The sequence below is a fragment of the Prinia subflava genome, chromosome Z, assembly GCF_021018805.1.
Source record: "Prinia subflava isolate CZ2003 ecotype Zambia chromosome Z, Cam_Psub_1.2, whole genome shotgun sequence".
Lineage (NCBI taxonomy): Eukaryota > Metazoa > Chordata > Aves > Passeriformes > Cisticolidae > Prinia > Prinia subflava.
Genome location: NC_086283.1, coordinates 29099929 through 29115290, shown reverse-complemented (window position 1 = coordinate 29115290; position 15362 = coordinate 29099929). Strand labels below are relative to the sequence as shown.

The window sequence follows — 15362 nt, the reverse complement described above, 5'->3', positions numbered from 1 at the left end:
ATTGTTAAATTGTTAATTGCTTGTTAAATAAACAGTTTTTTCCACTTTTCTTCAAAGAAGCTTACCTCCCAAACTGGTTGGGGGGAGGGGCCACATAAATCTGCCTTATAGGAAAAAAACACTTCAGAAATTTCCTCCCAAAATTTGTCCTGAACCGGGACAGTCATATATATGAAAGAAAATATGCAACGTACCTCTTCCATCAACAGTAATACCTATTCCACTGCTACACAGACCATGGAACTCAGCTGCTCAGTTGAGATGGAGATGTTGGGGAAAAGAAAATGTTATTTCCAGTATTTCTTTAATTCTTTAATCCTAAGCTAAATCCATATGACTTTTTCCAAAGTAATTTTTCTATAATGTAACTAATAAAATGCCAATGTTCACATGAAATAACCATTTATAGATAATTTAGTTACATTTGTCAGGTAGCACTCCATCCTGAACTTTCATATATGTACAAAACCAAATTTAGATGACCAGAGTAGAACACTCAGGTGATTTCTTTACAGTCTTGAACACGACTGTCCTCTCAAGTAATTGCTTTTAACCACAGTGTCAGTTTTACTTATTTTTTTTCTAAATAATTTTCTGCTGCTTCAGAAAACAATACTAAGTGGAAATTCTCTCCAAGAGGTATCACCTCAGCTCTGTAATCAAGAGATTTTTTTTTTAATCAATCCCCTGGTTTACTTAAAGAATTGATTCTTATAAAATGAAATATAGATTTCTACAGATAATATGGACTGCTTTTTTAAGTTAGATTGACTGGACCAGGAAATTTACATATTCATTGGAGAATTCTGCTTATTCTTTTGCAAGAACTATTACTTATAGCAAACATTTAATTCAGGAACCCAGCCTACCCTGTTCACTTTTCTTTAGGGCATGAGGTAAATCAACAATGTGACCTCAACAAGATTTTTTTGATTAAAGTCTTTATTCACTGTACCACTCAAAAAAGCTCAAAATTCTACCTGAGTTTTTAGCAGGGCAGGGATGACATGGCTCTCCAAAACCATAGTCAGGACTGGCACAGCAGCATTCAGACTTTGTCACAGCACCAGGGAAGGGACGGACACACAGCCCTTTTCTGATGCCTCCATAACATGTACTACGCATGTGAGTATCTAAAGAAAAAGGAAAAGGCAAGAAGTTATTATTTCCTTAGGCTGAGAGTGAAATGTAAGCATACTATTCTAAAAGCTAAAACCCCTTATTTTTGGCCAACAAAAAGGTCACATTGGCTACATCTGCACTGCCTTAATAATCCTGGTGGCACCAAGGCCGACTCTCAGCGTGGTTACCTCCCAGGCCTTTCTCCAGAGCACTTTCAAACCACCTAAACCAGGATTTTGTGAGGAAATTCAAAGGCATTCCAAAGGACTCAGCAAAGGGGACCCAAAGCAGCTCTGTAAATCCATCAACAAACATTCCAGTAAGAAACACAGAAATGGCCTGGATCAGCATGTAGTGGCTGATTCTTCCCTTTGAGAAGTACCACAGACATCTCTGACTTCCAAAATGGCTCTCAGGTAGGATAACTCACCAGCAGCCCAGGGTTGATAATATGGGGGAATACCTGCTTCTGAAAGGAGGAGCATGGTCTCCAGCTGTACTTACAAAATCATGAATAAAATGCAATTTTAGCAGATTATTCAGACCAGCATTTATGTGACATGACCATCCTAATAAGTTTATACATAAACAAGCACCAGAGCTGGATTAGTACACTGAATAGGCCCCAGAATCTAGCTGGGAACAACAATCTAGCAAATCTTACACACAACTAGGCAAGTGAGGAAAGCAGTACTACTGCCTGGACTACAAGAAACTTCATGGGGTTTGTGATTAAAACCACACTCTGGAAGTTAACGTGCCATCCTTGGGGAGAGGTGTAAGAGTCGGTCTGAAAATCCCTCATCTGCCTCACGACTGTCAGAGGCTGAGACCCCCATGGACCCTGGGACACAGGACAGGAGTTCTGGCCTGATTGAGGAGAGATCCAAGCTTCTCCCTGCAGCTGCACCCACTGGACCAAGACGCCCTCCTCAGGGACCCATGCAGGAACAATGGACACTGTCACGGTTCCTGGCCGTGTTTGCAGAGGCCATGTTTGCTTTGACTGACTGTGCTGTACCTGCTGCAGAGCCCAGACCTGCTTGCCCCAAACCTGCCTGATCTGAATGGTTGCACCTGATTCCCAGAGCAACGGGCCTCCTCACAGTGACTCTTGGGTGCTCCCCCAACACTGGCCGGGTGCCCCCCACTTCTGCCTGCATTGGCTGGGTGCCCCCTGCTTCTGAAATGACTCTAAAAGCTTCCCCCTGCAACTCACACTCTGAGGCCCTCCCCAGTGGACGATGGATCTATTGATGCATGCCACGAGGACTGCAAAGGTGATCTATTGGTACCAGCGTCACGAGGACTCATGTCTGTTCAGTAGGTAGCTATCACCCCTTCTTTACCCCTTTTCTCTCTCTCTCTCTCTCTCTCTCTCTCTCTTCTTTCCCCTTCTCTACTATCGCATAATTGTGTGTATCAATAAAGATACAATTGATTTTACTTGAATTAAGTTATCACTGCCTCTTTTTGCACTCTGAAATCAAAACGAACCATCACGACCATCCTATGGCTCGTGACAAGAGGGCTGGAAATTATGGCCTGGATAAACCACCACTTATACAAACAAAACACAGAACATCTGAAAGATTCTTCAACCCCAAAAATCATGCCAAAAAAAGACAGCAGAAAAATTATACAGGCCAACCATACATCTGTAAGGCTCACCATGTACACACTGCCAATCTTACAGCTGATTTAATCACATAAATCAGTTTGACTGCCTTGACCAGTAAGATGCAGGAAGAAGTATCTTCCAAGACAGACCCTCCATACCTACCTTTAAAGGACTAATCGTCTCCTACACTTATCCAAGAACTATGAGAATGTTTCCAAGGCTGTTTTTTATACATTTGTTTGGGGTTTTGTTGTGCTTTCCTGGTTTTGGTCTTCCCAAAGTTCAATGCTTTTTCCCATGGTTGCTTATACGATAGTATTAGAGATCTTTTAGCAAGCATGTGATTGGACAGTCTTTCTAATAATGTGTTTCCTACAGCTGAGAACTGCAGGATACAGGCAGCATAAATACCTGTTACTTTTGAAGCCTATAATTCTACAGACACTGTTGGAGCTGCATTAATACTCTTTGTTTCAGGTATCTTTATGGGCCAGAAGAGAACACAGCTTTAATTTATGCTTCTTGTTAGCCCCCAGTAAAACCACCATGCACAGGGCCTGGACACTTGCCCAAGTGGACACAGAAACTGAAAGGGGTTTGAGGTAATCCAGTCAATCCAATCCTACTTGCTTGAAGTATGACCCCACAACAACAAAGAAAAGTTGCATGAGAAGCTTTACAGTGAATGTTGAATATCCAGAGCCAATCAAAATAAGAACTGGCAATTTCTTATGTGTTCTGTCAGCTCTTTGATTATTGTAAGCTGGTTCCTGTATAAAAGTACTGCCTGCACATAAATGTTTATTCTTGCTTTTGGTATCCCATAGAACAGATAGTTCTGGAGCACAGCTAAATATGTCCTAGATTTTAGAGTTTTTTACCTGCCAAGAATCTAGGTGAAGCCAGTATAACTTGCTTGCACTTGACATCAGGAAAAGATTATGATGCTTCAAAACAGTCGAGGACTTTTGTACAAGAAATGTCTGTTCATTTACTTTGCAAAATATTTAGTGGCATCACATCCTTTCCCTCCACCTCAGACAAGTCCAGTTGCCACTCTGATAAGTTCTGCCATGAACAAAGTGACTTCAATCACTGCCCTGTCACAGAAGGGGAGGCTTCCCCCTCGTTATGCCTCTGTGACGGAATGGAGAAACAAATTAAGAGAAGGAAATGGCATCAGGGGAAACAGCAGAGGGACAAAAGACTGGAAAGTGTGAAAGAAATACTCTGGAGGAGGGTCATCAAAGAAGTGGAGCATGAGAAGTAGCTGAAGGAAGCTACAGATGGACTGAACAACTGCTCTGCACAAGAGAGCATGTGCTTCAGCATTCATCAATGCTTTTAGAGAAGTGACACATAGAACTTGGGAACAATTGCATACCTAGTTACAGGAAAACAGTCTGATCTACATAGTCAGTGATTCACTAGGCCTGTGAAGGATGAAGAACCAAACTGGCTCTCCCACAAGCAAAACAGCAACTGTGTGACAGGGATAATGTCCCCGTTGGGCTGTGCCACAAGCAAGAATGAGGAGGCAAGGCACTCCTTTGTGGATGATTCAACTGCTGCAGGCACCTCACAAAGCTCAGTTTCTCCATTTCACAACAGTTCTGAGTCTGGACCTTACTGATGAACCTGTGCTGCTCCTCATGTTTAGTTTGATTAGCCCTTGGCTACTCATTTCAGAGGACCAAGAATTATTTTTTTGCCCTGGATCAGAGACTAGCATTGCTGCTGTTGTACCTGTGTACCTGTTTATGGAACTCTCCACTCTTTCCCTAGGCATAGCACTTCTACATTCTTAAATCTGCAGTGTAGCACTTCGACACCTACAAAAATGATCACCATATTTGTAGTCCATATCAGGTGGACCGGTGCTTGACCCACACTCAGAGAAAGTCACTGCACCCATCCAGGAGCCTTAGAAGGACAAATCAGGCATGTGACACTTTTCCATCTGGTTCTACAAAATTATCAGGGTAAAATAAAGCTTAGTTACTGTGTCCTGGATGATTCTGGCTCTGGGCAAAAGTAATTAGAAGTGTCTGAGCAGAGAACAAACAACGTTGTGTGAAGCTGGAGTCACAGCTCAGCACAAGTTCTGAGGTGATACATGCTCACAGACAGAGCCAGCTGAAGTGTCCAAGCATGGAGCTGCAGCTGGAAATACAGCCAAACCTAAAAAGCCTACAAATATTCAAATATTGGAAATTTGGCTCCAAGTATTTAGCTGTTCCATGACTCTGTAGCTGTTCATTTTCCAAGCATTTGTTCCCCTTTGTTGTGCCTTTTTCAAGCTTGTATAACATTTTGTGATTGACTCAGCCATACTTATAAATACTAAGTAAAACAGCATTTTTTTTAATGTGTACTCCCACCAGCATCAAGGTCATTATTCAGAATTCAAACAGAGAAAAGGGGCACAGCTGGACTGTGGGCTCTTAGATTTTATATTCCTTGCTAATTACCTAGCAGACTTGTGGGAATTGGACCTCTTACAAGATGTCCAATTTAAGTTGTTAATTTTTAAACTACCAATGATCTTCTAGCAGCCAGAATGTCTGAAAAGTATTATTTAGGTCATGCAATATATGGAATAGAATAGTCAGACACAGAATTCCTGTAGTTAACACAGCATGTGGATCATATATAAAAACACATACACAATTCTGAACAGTGGATTGGCTTGGAAATTCTATTCTTAAGTCATATGTGAGGATATTTTGTTATGCACTATTTGAAATTTCCTATGTTACTTTATGGCTGGAATAATTACATCATCTTTTTAAAATGAATTTTCCAAATGGAGCATGATTCTGCTTTAGGATTTTTTGTCCTGTGAAGGGTACTTCCTGTTGAAAATGTAAGCATTTATAGTAAACCTTAAAGCTGTGTAACACTTCTTATGTAAATGGTGTTCACAAATGATGGCCAACCTGTCAAGTCTTTTGCTGCTGGTACTGTGGCAACATCAGGTAAATGAAAGCACAGAAAATTGAGTACTGTATTGATTCTTTGCAGCTGTATCACTGGCAGGGATAAAGATGAGGCCAGCTTGGAACACAAAAAAGGTACTGAACGGCCTGTACTCAAATCTGGTTTTGTTAGTGTGCCACTAGCAGTGAAAATCCAATATTTAAAAGAGTACACCCAGCCTTTTCTCACAGTTTAACTTCTCACTGCTTTTCTCCAAACTTTCACTACACCAAAAGAAAACAACTCGGCTACCACATAGGAGGGAACACAACTTGCTTTTGTTGGTTCAGTCTTTTGTACAGTTTTGCTTACTAGAACATTCAATTTATTTAAAACAACAAAAATTGTGTTCCAACTGAAAGGCTGAGAATGCATTTTAGCTTTTTTTGAGCCTATGTTTTTGAGACAGTCTCAGTTTTTATCATGCATTTTTAAAGCTGAAGTGGTGACAGAAGAGGCTAACTTCTGCTGGCACTTGGTAGAAACACTTGTTCTAGATATTGTTTTGAAGACTTTTGAACTTTTGCACCACCAGAAATGTTATTTGAAATGAGCTGCTAAGAGCAACATGAGGATTTAGTATGTCCCATTCCTTTGGTGTGAGAACCTCCAAGCATTGTGATGCAGTCCATTTTTCCTTTATCTGGAAATATGCTGATAATACAAAGCCAGATAAAACATCCATGAGTCCATCTGCAAGAACAGTCCTAGCACTGATTAATGAATATATTTATTGTAGAGTCTCTGGTCATTAATGTGCCTGATGAAAGACACACATTTGCTGGGGAAGGAGACATTTAAGGTATTTAGAACTGATGTTCTGCTACATAGAGGGAAAAGATGGTATCTCCTGTGGATTAAATTAAGGAACTTTGCAGTATTGCAAAGTACATGCAGTATCATAACTTTCAGAAATCCCTGTTAAATATTTATTCCTCTCCTCTCTCCTCATCAGCAATCAGCAGAGAACAAGGGATTGAATTTTTACCCTCTACTTCCTTTAATTCTTTATGCTTGAAAATGATCCATGTCCCACAGGCTCCCTGAAGATATGTTAGAGCTCCTAGCAGAGCTTAGAGAAGAACCTCTTAAATGCCAACAGTACCATTAGAGAAGGTAAGAGGATGATTACATGTCAAAGCACTATTTTTCATCAGACTAGAAAGGATATGTCTCAAAACCAAAAGGAGATGCCAGGCAGAGTATGCACTTTAAGCTTACTTTTATATGTGTAAGAGATAAACGGTAGGTAGTGCCTCTCCAATTCCACAGAGGAAATTAAGTTTCTTCTCTTTTAACAATAGCTTATGGGATTGCATCTTGTTTGTGGTTTGATGTCAACATTATTTAGAAGGAAATAATCTGATGCATTTCATAATTAACCTGATAATTCCACTTCTTCTTCTATGAACAAAAAAGAATAGATCTGACTTACCTACGCACACACGGCCATCAACTCCAACAACCAAGCCAGGTGGACAATCACACCGAAATGAGCCTTCAGTATTTATGCAATGGCCATTCATGCAAATTCCTGATGTCTGGCATTCATCAATATCTAAGAGGAGGCAAGACGCTTCAGCAATCAATCTGTTTCTAAGGAAAATTATAGCTAATAGTTTCAGATCATTATCAAATCACTTTATGATAGCAGATAATATCATCTTTGTTAATGGAATAACCAAATTTCCAGCTGCACAAACAAAAAATCCCATAAACAGGCAGAACAACTGTAGGACTACAGGTGCTTCATATTCTACATCAAGTAAAATGAACAGTAAGTTTTCCCCTTTGTCCATCCTGTAATGTTTTATTTTGTTTTACAGTGTGGCTAAAGAGCACTAGACACAAAATATCCTTATGGTTAATTTTAATTTCAAAGAACTTTTAAGTGGTCATCAATTTCTAAGCACAACTGCATGTAATTAAGAAAAGTACAACTAGTAGAAATGGTTCAGCTTCAAATCAGAAGATTAACAATTCAGATAATTTACTAGAAGTGGCTCAAGCCCAAACCTACCTCTGTGGGCAGCAACAGGTATTTTCAATTAACTTGCTGAAACTGAAGCTAAATCAGACTGTATTCTTAAAATGTTTTATAGAGGTTTTCAGTGACTGCACTTTAAAAAGTTTATAATGCTGTGTGACTTGTAAAATTACTCAAGTGCTATGCACTCTGAATAATCAGAATAATGATGTGGAAAATGCGTGTGTGAGGGTGATACTCACCCATGTAAAATCTTTCAAACCTCTTAAATTTACTATACTGCTCTTCACTTTACCGTTTCACAAAGGGCCTGAATATTTTGATGCATTTACAATGCTCCAAGTCTTTTCAGAAGCTGATTTATTGATCATTGTGGCTTTCGCAATACTGTTAAATAATTCTTCCAGTAAATTAAGGATCTGTTTCTAAGCCAGGCAGCTAAAGAAATCTACTTTAGTGAGTAGCAAGGTGTTGTATGGCATTGAATCAGTCCATGTAACCAGACTGCCATTCCTGCAGGGATGAACAGACAGGAAAAGCTGTTTTCAATCAACATCCCCCAAGTTTCACATACCAGTGCAGTACCACCCATCTGGAGCGAGGACAAATCCTGGTTTACAGATGCATTTAAAACTCCCGTCTTCATTTATGCACATCCCATTTAAGCACATGTTTGTTGTGGCACACTCATCGTGGTCTACAAAACATTCCAAAGGAAACTGCTTTTAGTTTCTCACTCTCCAGAAGACAACACAGTGAAAACAGTCAGGACTGGTGTGACATACTTCATTCGAAGATTGGTTTCTAATCACAACTCTGATACTAAGTATCTCAAGAGTTTTCACTCCATAGAAAAAGCAGGATTTTTTTTTCATGTTGTGATCAGTTGCTTTGCATATTTCAGCAGGCTGTGTATGAAAGAACAAGGTGTATCTTTCTTTCATACATGAGAGGATAAAACCTCCATCGCCTGAGAGAATTAAGCTTGTTTATCTAGCAAGGATTCTTCTTGACACCATGCAGCCGAATTTAAAACCAGGTACTTTCTTCATTAATCCTGATTTATGGATCATTTGCTGTGAGGCTTTATGGAAAAACATTATTCTTAGGACTCTTAAGGAGAGGTGCAGCTTCAAAAGCAAAAATTACCTCAAATTTTCTTTGAAATCATAGTGTTCTGTATGATAACTATTTGAATGAAGGGCCTCTAAGTCCACAGTATTTCGAAAAAGGTAATCTTCAGTCATCCTTATCTGTAGTATGAAGTACAATTTCTAAAACCACCAAGCTAACGCCTGCCCCATTCTTTAGAAGAGTCCTTACCCACACAATTTTTTCTATTTGTAGTTAGTTCAAACCCAGCATTGCAAATGCACTGGAAGCTTCCCTCGGTGTTCACACACCGGCCATTTTTACAAAGAACACCCTTCTGAACACACTCATCGATATCTAAGGAGAAGAAAAAACAAACCAAGCGAAACAAATGAAATCCTACACAAACGGAGAACTACTGTAAGATAAAAATGCATTTAGAGACAATTATTGCTTTGAAAAATACTGACATGTCACTTAAATATTACTTAGAAAAAATTTCTAAAGTAAGTTAAGAATTTAGTCTCCTTGCATCAGGAAAAAATATTATTTTTACAGACATATACAGCAAATGCTACATTTTGTGATGCTCTGCAATTCCTTCATGAATACTTTTAAAAACCTACTCACACTTTCATCTGCATGCATACACAAAAAAGCACCTGCCAATTCATTTTTTTTATTTAGAACTCCCATCTGGGAAATTCCCTGGATGGGTATTCCAGAATAATGGATAATAAATATTAAAAGACAACAACAGAACAAATGAGGCAGCAGCCCACATCTAGAATGTCAATTGATTTAACATTGGGTTTTACTGAAACCGCACTCCTGTTTTCTAAATTCAAACGGCATCTGATGCAAGGGGTCAGAACATCTGCGTGGCCAGCAGACATGGAGCAGTTTTCTTACCAATGCAGGCTTGCTTGGTAGGAGTTCTCTGGAAACCTGCGTGGCACTTGCAGTAATAGGAACCAGGTGTGTTGACACAGTCCCCATTGGAGCAGGGGTTTGAAGTGCACTCATCAACATCTGCTGGCAGCACAGAGAAGCATTAGTGACTTCACAACCTCTACATTTTTTTTTACTGCAAGGCTGGAAGCTTCTGAGTGAAAAAGATGGTAACTAGCAGCCAAATGCTAAATGCTAAGGCTTGTTCTTTGTGCAAAATCACAGCTTTGCTAGCAACACAGGGCTGTTCTTGGTTCAGCTAGGCAGGGATTTGTAAGATGTGAAGTAGCATGCATCATTTGTAAGCATCTTGAGGGACAACAGAAAAAGAATCTTCTGGAGGATTTTGAGACGTGATGGTTGCCTTAATGGTTGACAAATACAACCCAGTTTCATTTAACCCAATGACCATTTATTCTATGAATAACTTCACTGTAAAAGATGGCAAAAGGTTAGTTTTGTTCTCATTTAATCATAAATAAGACCACATATTTAACAGGAATTACTGTGTTAATGAACACAAAGTTTAAACCAAGAGCATCAGCGTACATGAAGAGATCTGTGTTTACACAAGTCACTAATATAATGGCCTGATTTACAGCACTCTTAGTGTGCAGCCACAATCTGTGTAAACAGTTAAATGAACAAAGTAAAAACAAATGGAAGGATCAAATACCTCCCCTCACAAGTAATTAGCTGATTCACATTCGCACCAGATCACACTACCACTGTACTAAACCACAAGAACTGAGACAAGATAAAGAAAAGAGAAATTCAGGGTGCACACAGAGGTAACTGAATGTTTACATGCCAGTCTGCATCACTGTAGTAGTTCCCTGCTCTCGTGTTTCTCTGCCATGCCTGGATGTTGGGATACTCTTTGTCATGAGTGGGGTGATTTTTCATGAGAGGTGATTTTTCCTCAGTGCTCAGCTGATATGGGAAGGAGTCAAGGAGGACTGAACGTTACCCCTTCAGAAAAAAGTCCTCAGCTACCAACAGAACACCAAACTCTGAATCACATCTTGACAATATTTTTTGTGAAGTGCCCTAATTCCAATGACTTTACTGTATTTACATCTTGCTTAATTATAAGGGAGGACAGAGGGAACTTACAAATACTTGATACAGCACTCATCTATTTTGTTTAGTTTTCCTGCAGAAAATGACATTTAGGACCTTCTCTATTACAGGCTTCAACTTGCTTCAAAAAAACCCCATGTTCATGCTAGAAAGGATCTGTCAGTATGTTTATAAACTCTACAGCAGGAATGCAGAATTTCTCTATGAAACAGCTGACTTAAGCTTCAAAAATCTTTCCAAAGCCATGTGCATCACATGACTTCCACATGAAATATGCATCTTAAGATGCCCTTATTTTTATAAGCACTTGATAACTGAGGGAAATGGCAAATGTATGTTAATATAAAGGAATTGCTGGCTTTGAGTTTGCATTGAAAACATGCATATTCCAGCAGTATAAACAGGAAACATCTGAGACAGAGATATTTAACCCATTTGTTCTGTCTCCCAGCATACCCCCTTCAATCTCTTTCAGCACATGCCTCACACACATCTCCCCTTTTCAGTTTTTCATCTCTAACAATTGTCAGAACTCTCTCAGGCACAGTAGCAAACTTTCAAAATCCTCCTTAAAAGACTCACTGCAATGAGTCTGGAGACAAATTACAAAATTTTAAATAGGGATATTTTTATTGACAAGATAACTAAAATTCAACATAGCACACCTACAGATTTGCTCCTACTTTTTTAAGTCTCAACAGTTTTATCCAGAGATTTTATAAACAGAAATTAATAAGGAAAGGTAATAAAATTAAAGCTGTCCACTTTGGAGAAAAGGAGTGACCACTCAGTCAGACCACCTAAGACACTCATGGTCCTTTGGCCTTTGGCATGCTCTGGTTTTAGAACAGCATAATGCAAGTTTATGTCAGAGAACAATAAGTAACACCACAGTTTTTTGGTTTGGCAGGACTGATCTTCAAACAGGGCTTTTCTTTAACTCTATAGAAAAATATGTAACCATTTCTGGATCCTTAATTTACTTCTTTGGGAGCAGGTAGACAGATAAGTACAGAAATAGTGTTAATTTATGTGCCATTAACCTTATGTCCAATGTCCCAAGACTGTTCTTTCAGTAATAAGATAAATATTCAAATTAGATTCAAGCAAGCCTTTAAATTCATTTAATATGTATCAGCACACTCATTAACTCCTTGCAGTTAAGTTCCTGCCTATATTTCCAAGAAACTTTCTGTTTAATTTGCAGCAGCTACTGTTCATAAATCCCAAATTCACTGGGCAACTTAGGATACATTGGCTACTTCTTTATAAGACAATTCAAAAATAACAGTGAAACAAAGCTGTGTTATTTTTAGAGTTCACATAGTTATTTACAATTCCTAGAGTTAACTCTCTCACAAAACATCATCTGAATTCAAGCAGCTACTGAAAAGGTAAACCACTGGAGAGCTGAATTTAGTAATGATTGATTAATTTAATGGAGGAAAAAAAATGGGCAAAAAGATACTTAAACTATTTGAAGCCATTCTGGGGTCCTTTTCCCATGCTTTCAACGTGGGACAGCACTGTAGCTGGCACTGTGTCTTCAGGATTTTTTAAACCAATTGAAATTTTTGTTTTGATCTCAGGACATCTAAAGTTGTCTCTGTTTTTAGTCTGCTTTTTCATGCTGAGGTAAGCATTGCAAAGTCAAGTTTAAGTTCCTTAAGTGAATACACATTTTCACTGGGCACATACTTGTATGTTACAGAATTAACCAGGTCAACTTTTTTTTTCTTTTCAATGCACCTATCAACCTAATCTCAGAGATTTCAGGCACTTGGACCCCAAACTGAAAATTAGATACAATTTCACTGTTATCACAAGCCTGGAGTAGAAGAGGGACTGCCAAGCAAGTGTCCTGCAGGGTGACCCCACAGAAGAGACAGGGACAGAATGACAGCCACATTATCAAGAATACATTGTATTTTGCTGTCCTAGAACTCAGATATATAAAGCTAATGAGCCTTTGAAACCACAGATTATTGCCATACTCCAATGACAACTGAAAACCTAAAAACTTTAGGTTCATATAGCTCTACTTGCTACAACCTATATGCTTCAGATGTTGTCTACAACTTGATCCTTGAGTAACAGAAATGTGAATACAAGATGTGAACTAGATTTCAAAAAGATAAGACAGTCCAAGACACCTGATAGTCCTTGAATGTCGAGGTCCACCAGAGTTAAAAATATTATTGATTTCAGTGATGCAAAATGTAGTGCTGTACAAATGAGCCAGGGTTCTCCATACTCTAGAAAGAGCAGCCATGCAAGGCAGACATCACAAAACTCCTGCTCCCCATTCACAGTGTGATTATGGCTCCTGACACCCAAGGATGCAGCAACAGATTCAGCCCTTTGAACTTCCCAGTCAGAGATCAGATGTACAAAAAACTCTCACCCAATTAAGCTAAAAAAAATTCAGGTTTGCTGTATCATAAAGCACAACTTAGAAAAATGATATCAACCCTCAAGTACAAAAAACTGAAATGAAGAAGGTACTGAACTGATTGCCTTGTATAGTGGGGATAAGACAAGAAATACCAATAAGCTGATTTTTTTTGCAAATGAAGTGTTTAAATGAGATTAGACATTCTGAAAACTTTCTGAATATTTGACTATGGGAGCAGTTCAACTGCTTGGGAAAGTGGTGGAATCCCTGTTAACTGAATTTTCTTAAAATGAGGGTGTACAGTGGGAAGGAATGGTGCAGGTACAACCAACCTCTCTGATGCAAGAGCACAGCTGAACTAAGAGGAGACCTGCAATCCCCAGACACATCAGAAATTAATTCTAAACGCTCACTTACTGTGAGGCAAGACTATTGCTAACAAGCCCTTTTGTGTTATTTTTCATTCACAGATCTCAATCTCCTTATAAAGACTCAGTAATCAACGGTTCAATCCAAAATATAGCCAGAATTTTTTATTTAGGATCCTATACATTAATCAATGTATCCTGCATAAGAGGTTCCTGTCCACACAACCACCTCACAAGAATCCCCAAGTCTTGTATTTTCTCTGAAATAACTGATGAGTTTTGGAGCTGTAGGAGTGAAGTCCACAGTAATTGAATAGAAGTGTAGGATCCCAAATTCAGTTCTTTTTATATAAAGTTAGCATTCTGCATTTTCATAGGAAAAACAAATTTACCAGAAGTTAATTAATGCAATTTTAAAATTATTTTATATCTTTCAAATTGCCATTAATCCTTATGAGGAGGCAAAACATAAACTCTACCCTTCATCATCTTGTTCATAACAATACTACATCCCAAAAGTGGAGTTTTGTGAGCCTAGCAAAAGAGAAAATGAAGCAGAACTTACTTCACTGAATGTGACAAAAATGTGCAGTAGCCTTTAAGTGCAGGAACAGAAATACTCAATATCAATATTTCAGTTAAAAGATTTAAATTTTTTTTGGTAAGAAAACAGATAACTCTCATAGAAAACTTAAATTATTCTTGTATAACTAATACCATGATCTTTGCACTCCCTCTGAAGAACAGTACCATTAAAATAAAAATGATTTATTTTTGTAAAAAAAGCCCAGATTTTAAGCTGAAGAATATTAGAATAATGGATTTTGAAACATGCACTCACCAATACAATCCCCATTTGCATCCTGCTTATATCCCATGTTGCATTCGCATCTGTAACTAGAGGGGGTTGGTATACAACGTCCATTCAAACAAAGGTTGGGATGGTGCTTGCAGTTGTCTATTGTCTGATTGAGTATTGCTGATATTAAAAAAATCAGAATGAGAGACAAATATTCAGACTTTCAAATGAAAATAAAGGCAAATATTATACTTGGCTTCAGAAAGGATGCCATCAGGTGCACAAACACATAAAAAAAACCTTTTTCAAAGCACTATCTGTTGACCTGACAGTAAACTAAGAACAACGAACAGCTCTTGGAAATCAAAACTGCATTAGACAAACATTCTTAAATATGATTTACCATTCCTGTCTATAGCCTGATGAGCCTGTCAGTAAACTCATGGATAAACCATAATTTGTGTGAAAATTGAGGCAATTTTTGGTGTACCTGTCTTAATAATACTTCTTACATTTTATGATCTCTAAGGTTGTGATCCCAGAGATGTGTTTACACATGTCATAAGCAATGTTTATATCCATGAGACTTCTGCCAGGAAATTATTCACCTTGGGCTTTCAGCCAAGGCAGTGTTTCTGCAGAGTAAGTAGGTTTTACAGTTGGAAGAGAAAATACAGAAGACAGTTTATTTTAAATCCCAGTGGTTTTTTGAAAACATGTAGAAATCTCGAGTTCTATTAGTGCTGACAAAGACACATGAACAGGGACAACACAGGCTCAGGGACTCTGTAACTGAAGCCAAGCAAAAACCTCTACCTTTGAACTCTTGCTAAAAAAAAGGCTCCTGAACTTCATGAGGTATCAGCTGAGGTGTTTAAACGTGCTTGAATGGCAAAGTCATTTTTTAAGTGTTAAGAATGCCATAACATATTAGACTGAGCAGTAAAAATAGAGGAAAAACAGAA

General features: G+C 38.5%; 1 protein-coding gene across 1 annotated transcript in view; it reads right to left on the bottom strand.

The window, feature by feature from the left end:
* FBN2 (fibrillin 2) overlaps nucleotides 1–15362 on the bottom strand; it is a 129589-nt gene that overhangs the window by 75653 nt on the left and 38574 nt on the right. The window contains exons 11-17 of the mRNA XM_063422860.1: nucleotides 14440–14577; nucleotides 9714–9833; nucleotides 9033–9158; nucleotides 8284–8406; nucleotides 7158–7280; nucleotides 981–1133; nucleotides 195–248 (exon numbers count right to left, since the gene is read on the bottom strand). Coding sequence (XP_063278930.1) covers nucleotides 195–248; nucleotides 981–1133; nucleotides 7158–7280; nucleotides 8284–8406; nucleotides 9033–9158; nucleotides 9714–9833; nucleotides 14440–14577 — 837 coding nt within the window. The remainder of the gene's footprint in view (nucleotides 1–194; nucleotides 249–980; nucleotides 1134–7157; nucleotides 7281–8283; nucleotides 8407–9032; nucleotides 9159–9713; nucleotides 9834–14439; nucleotides 14578–15362) is intronic.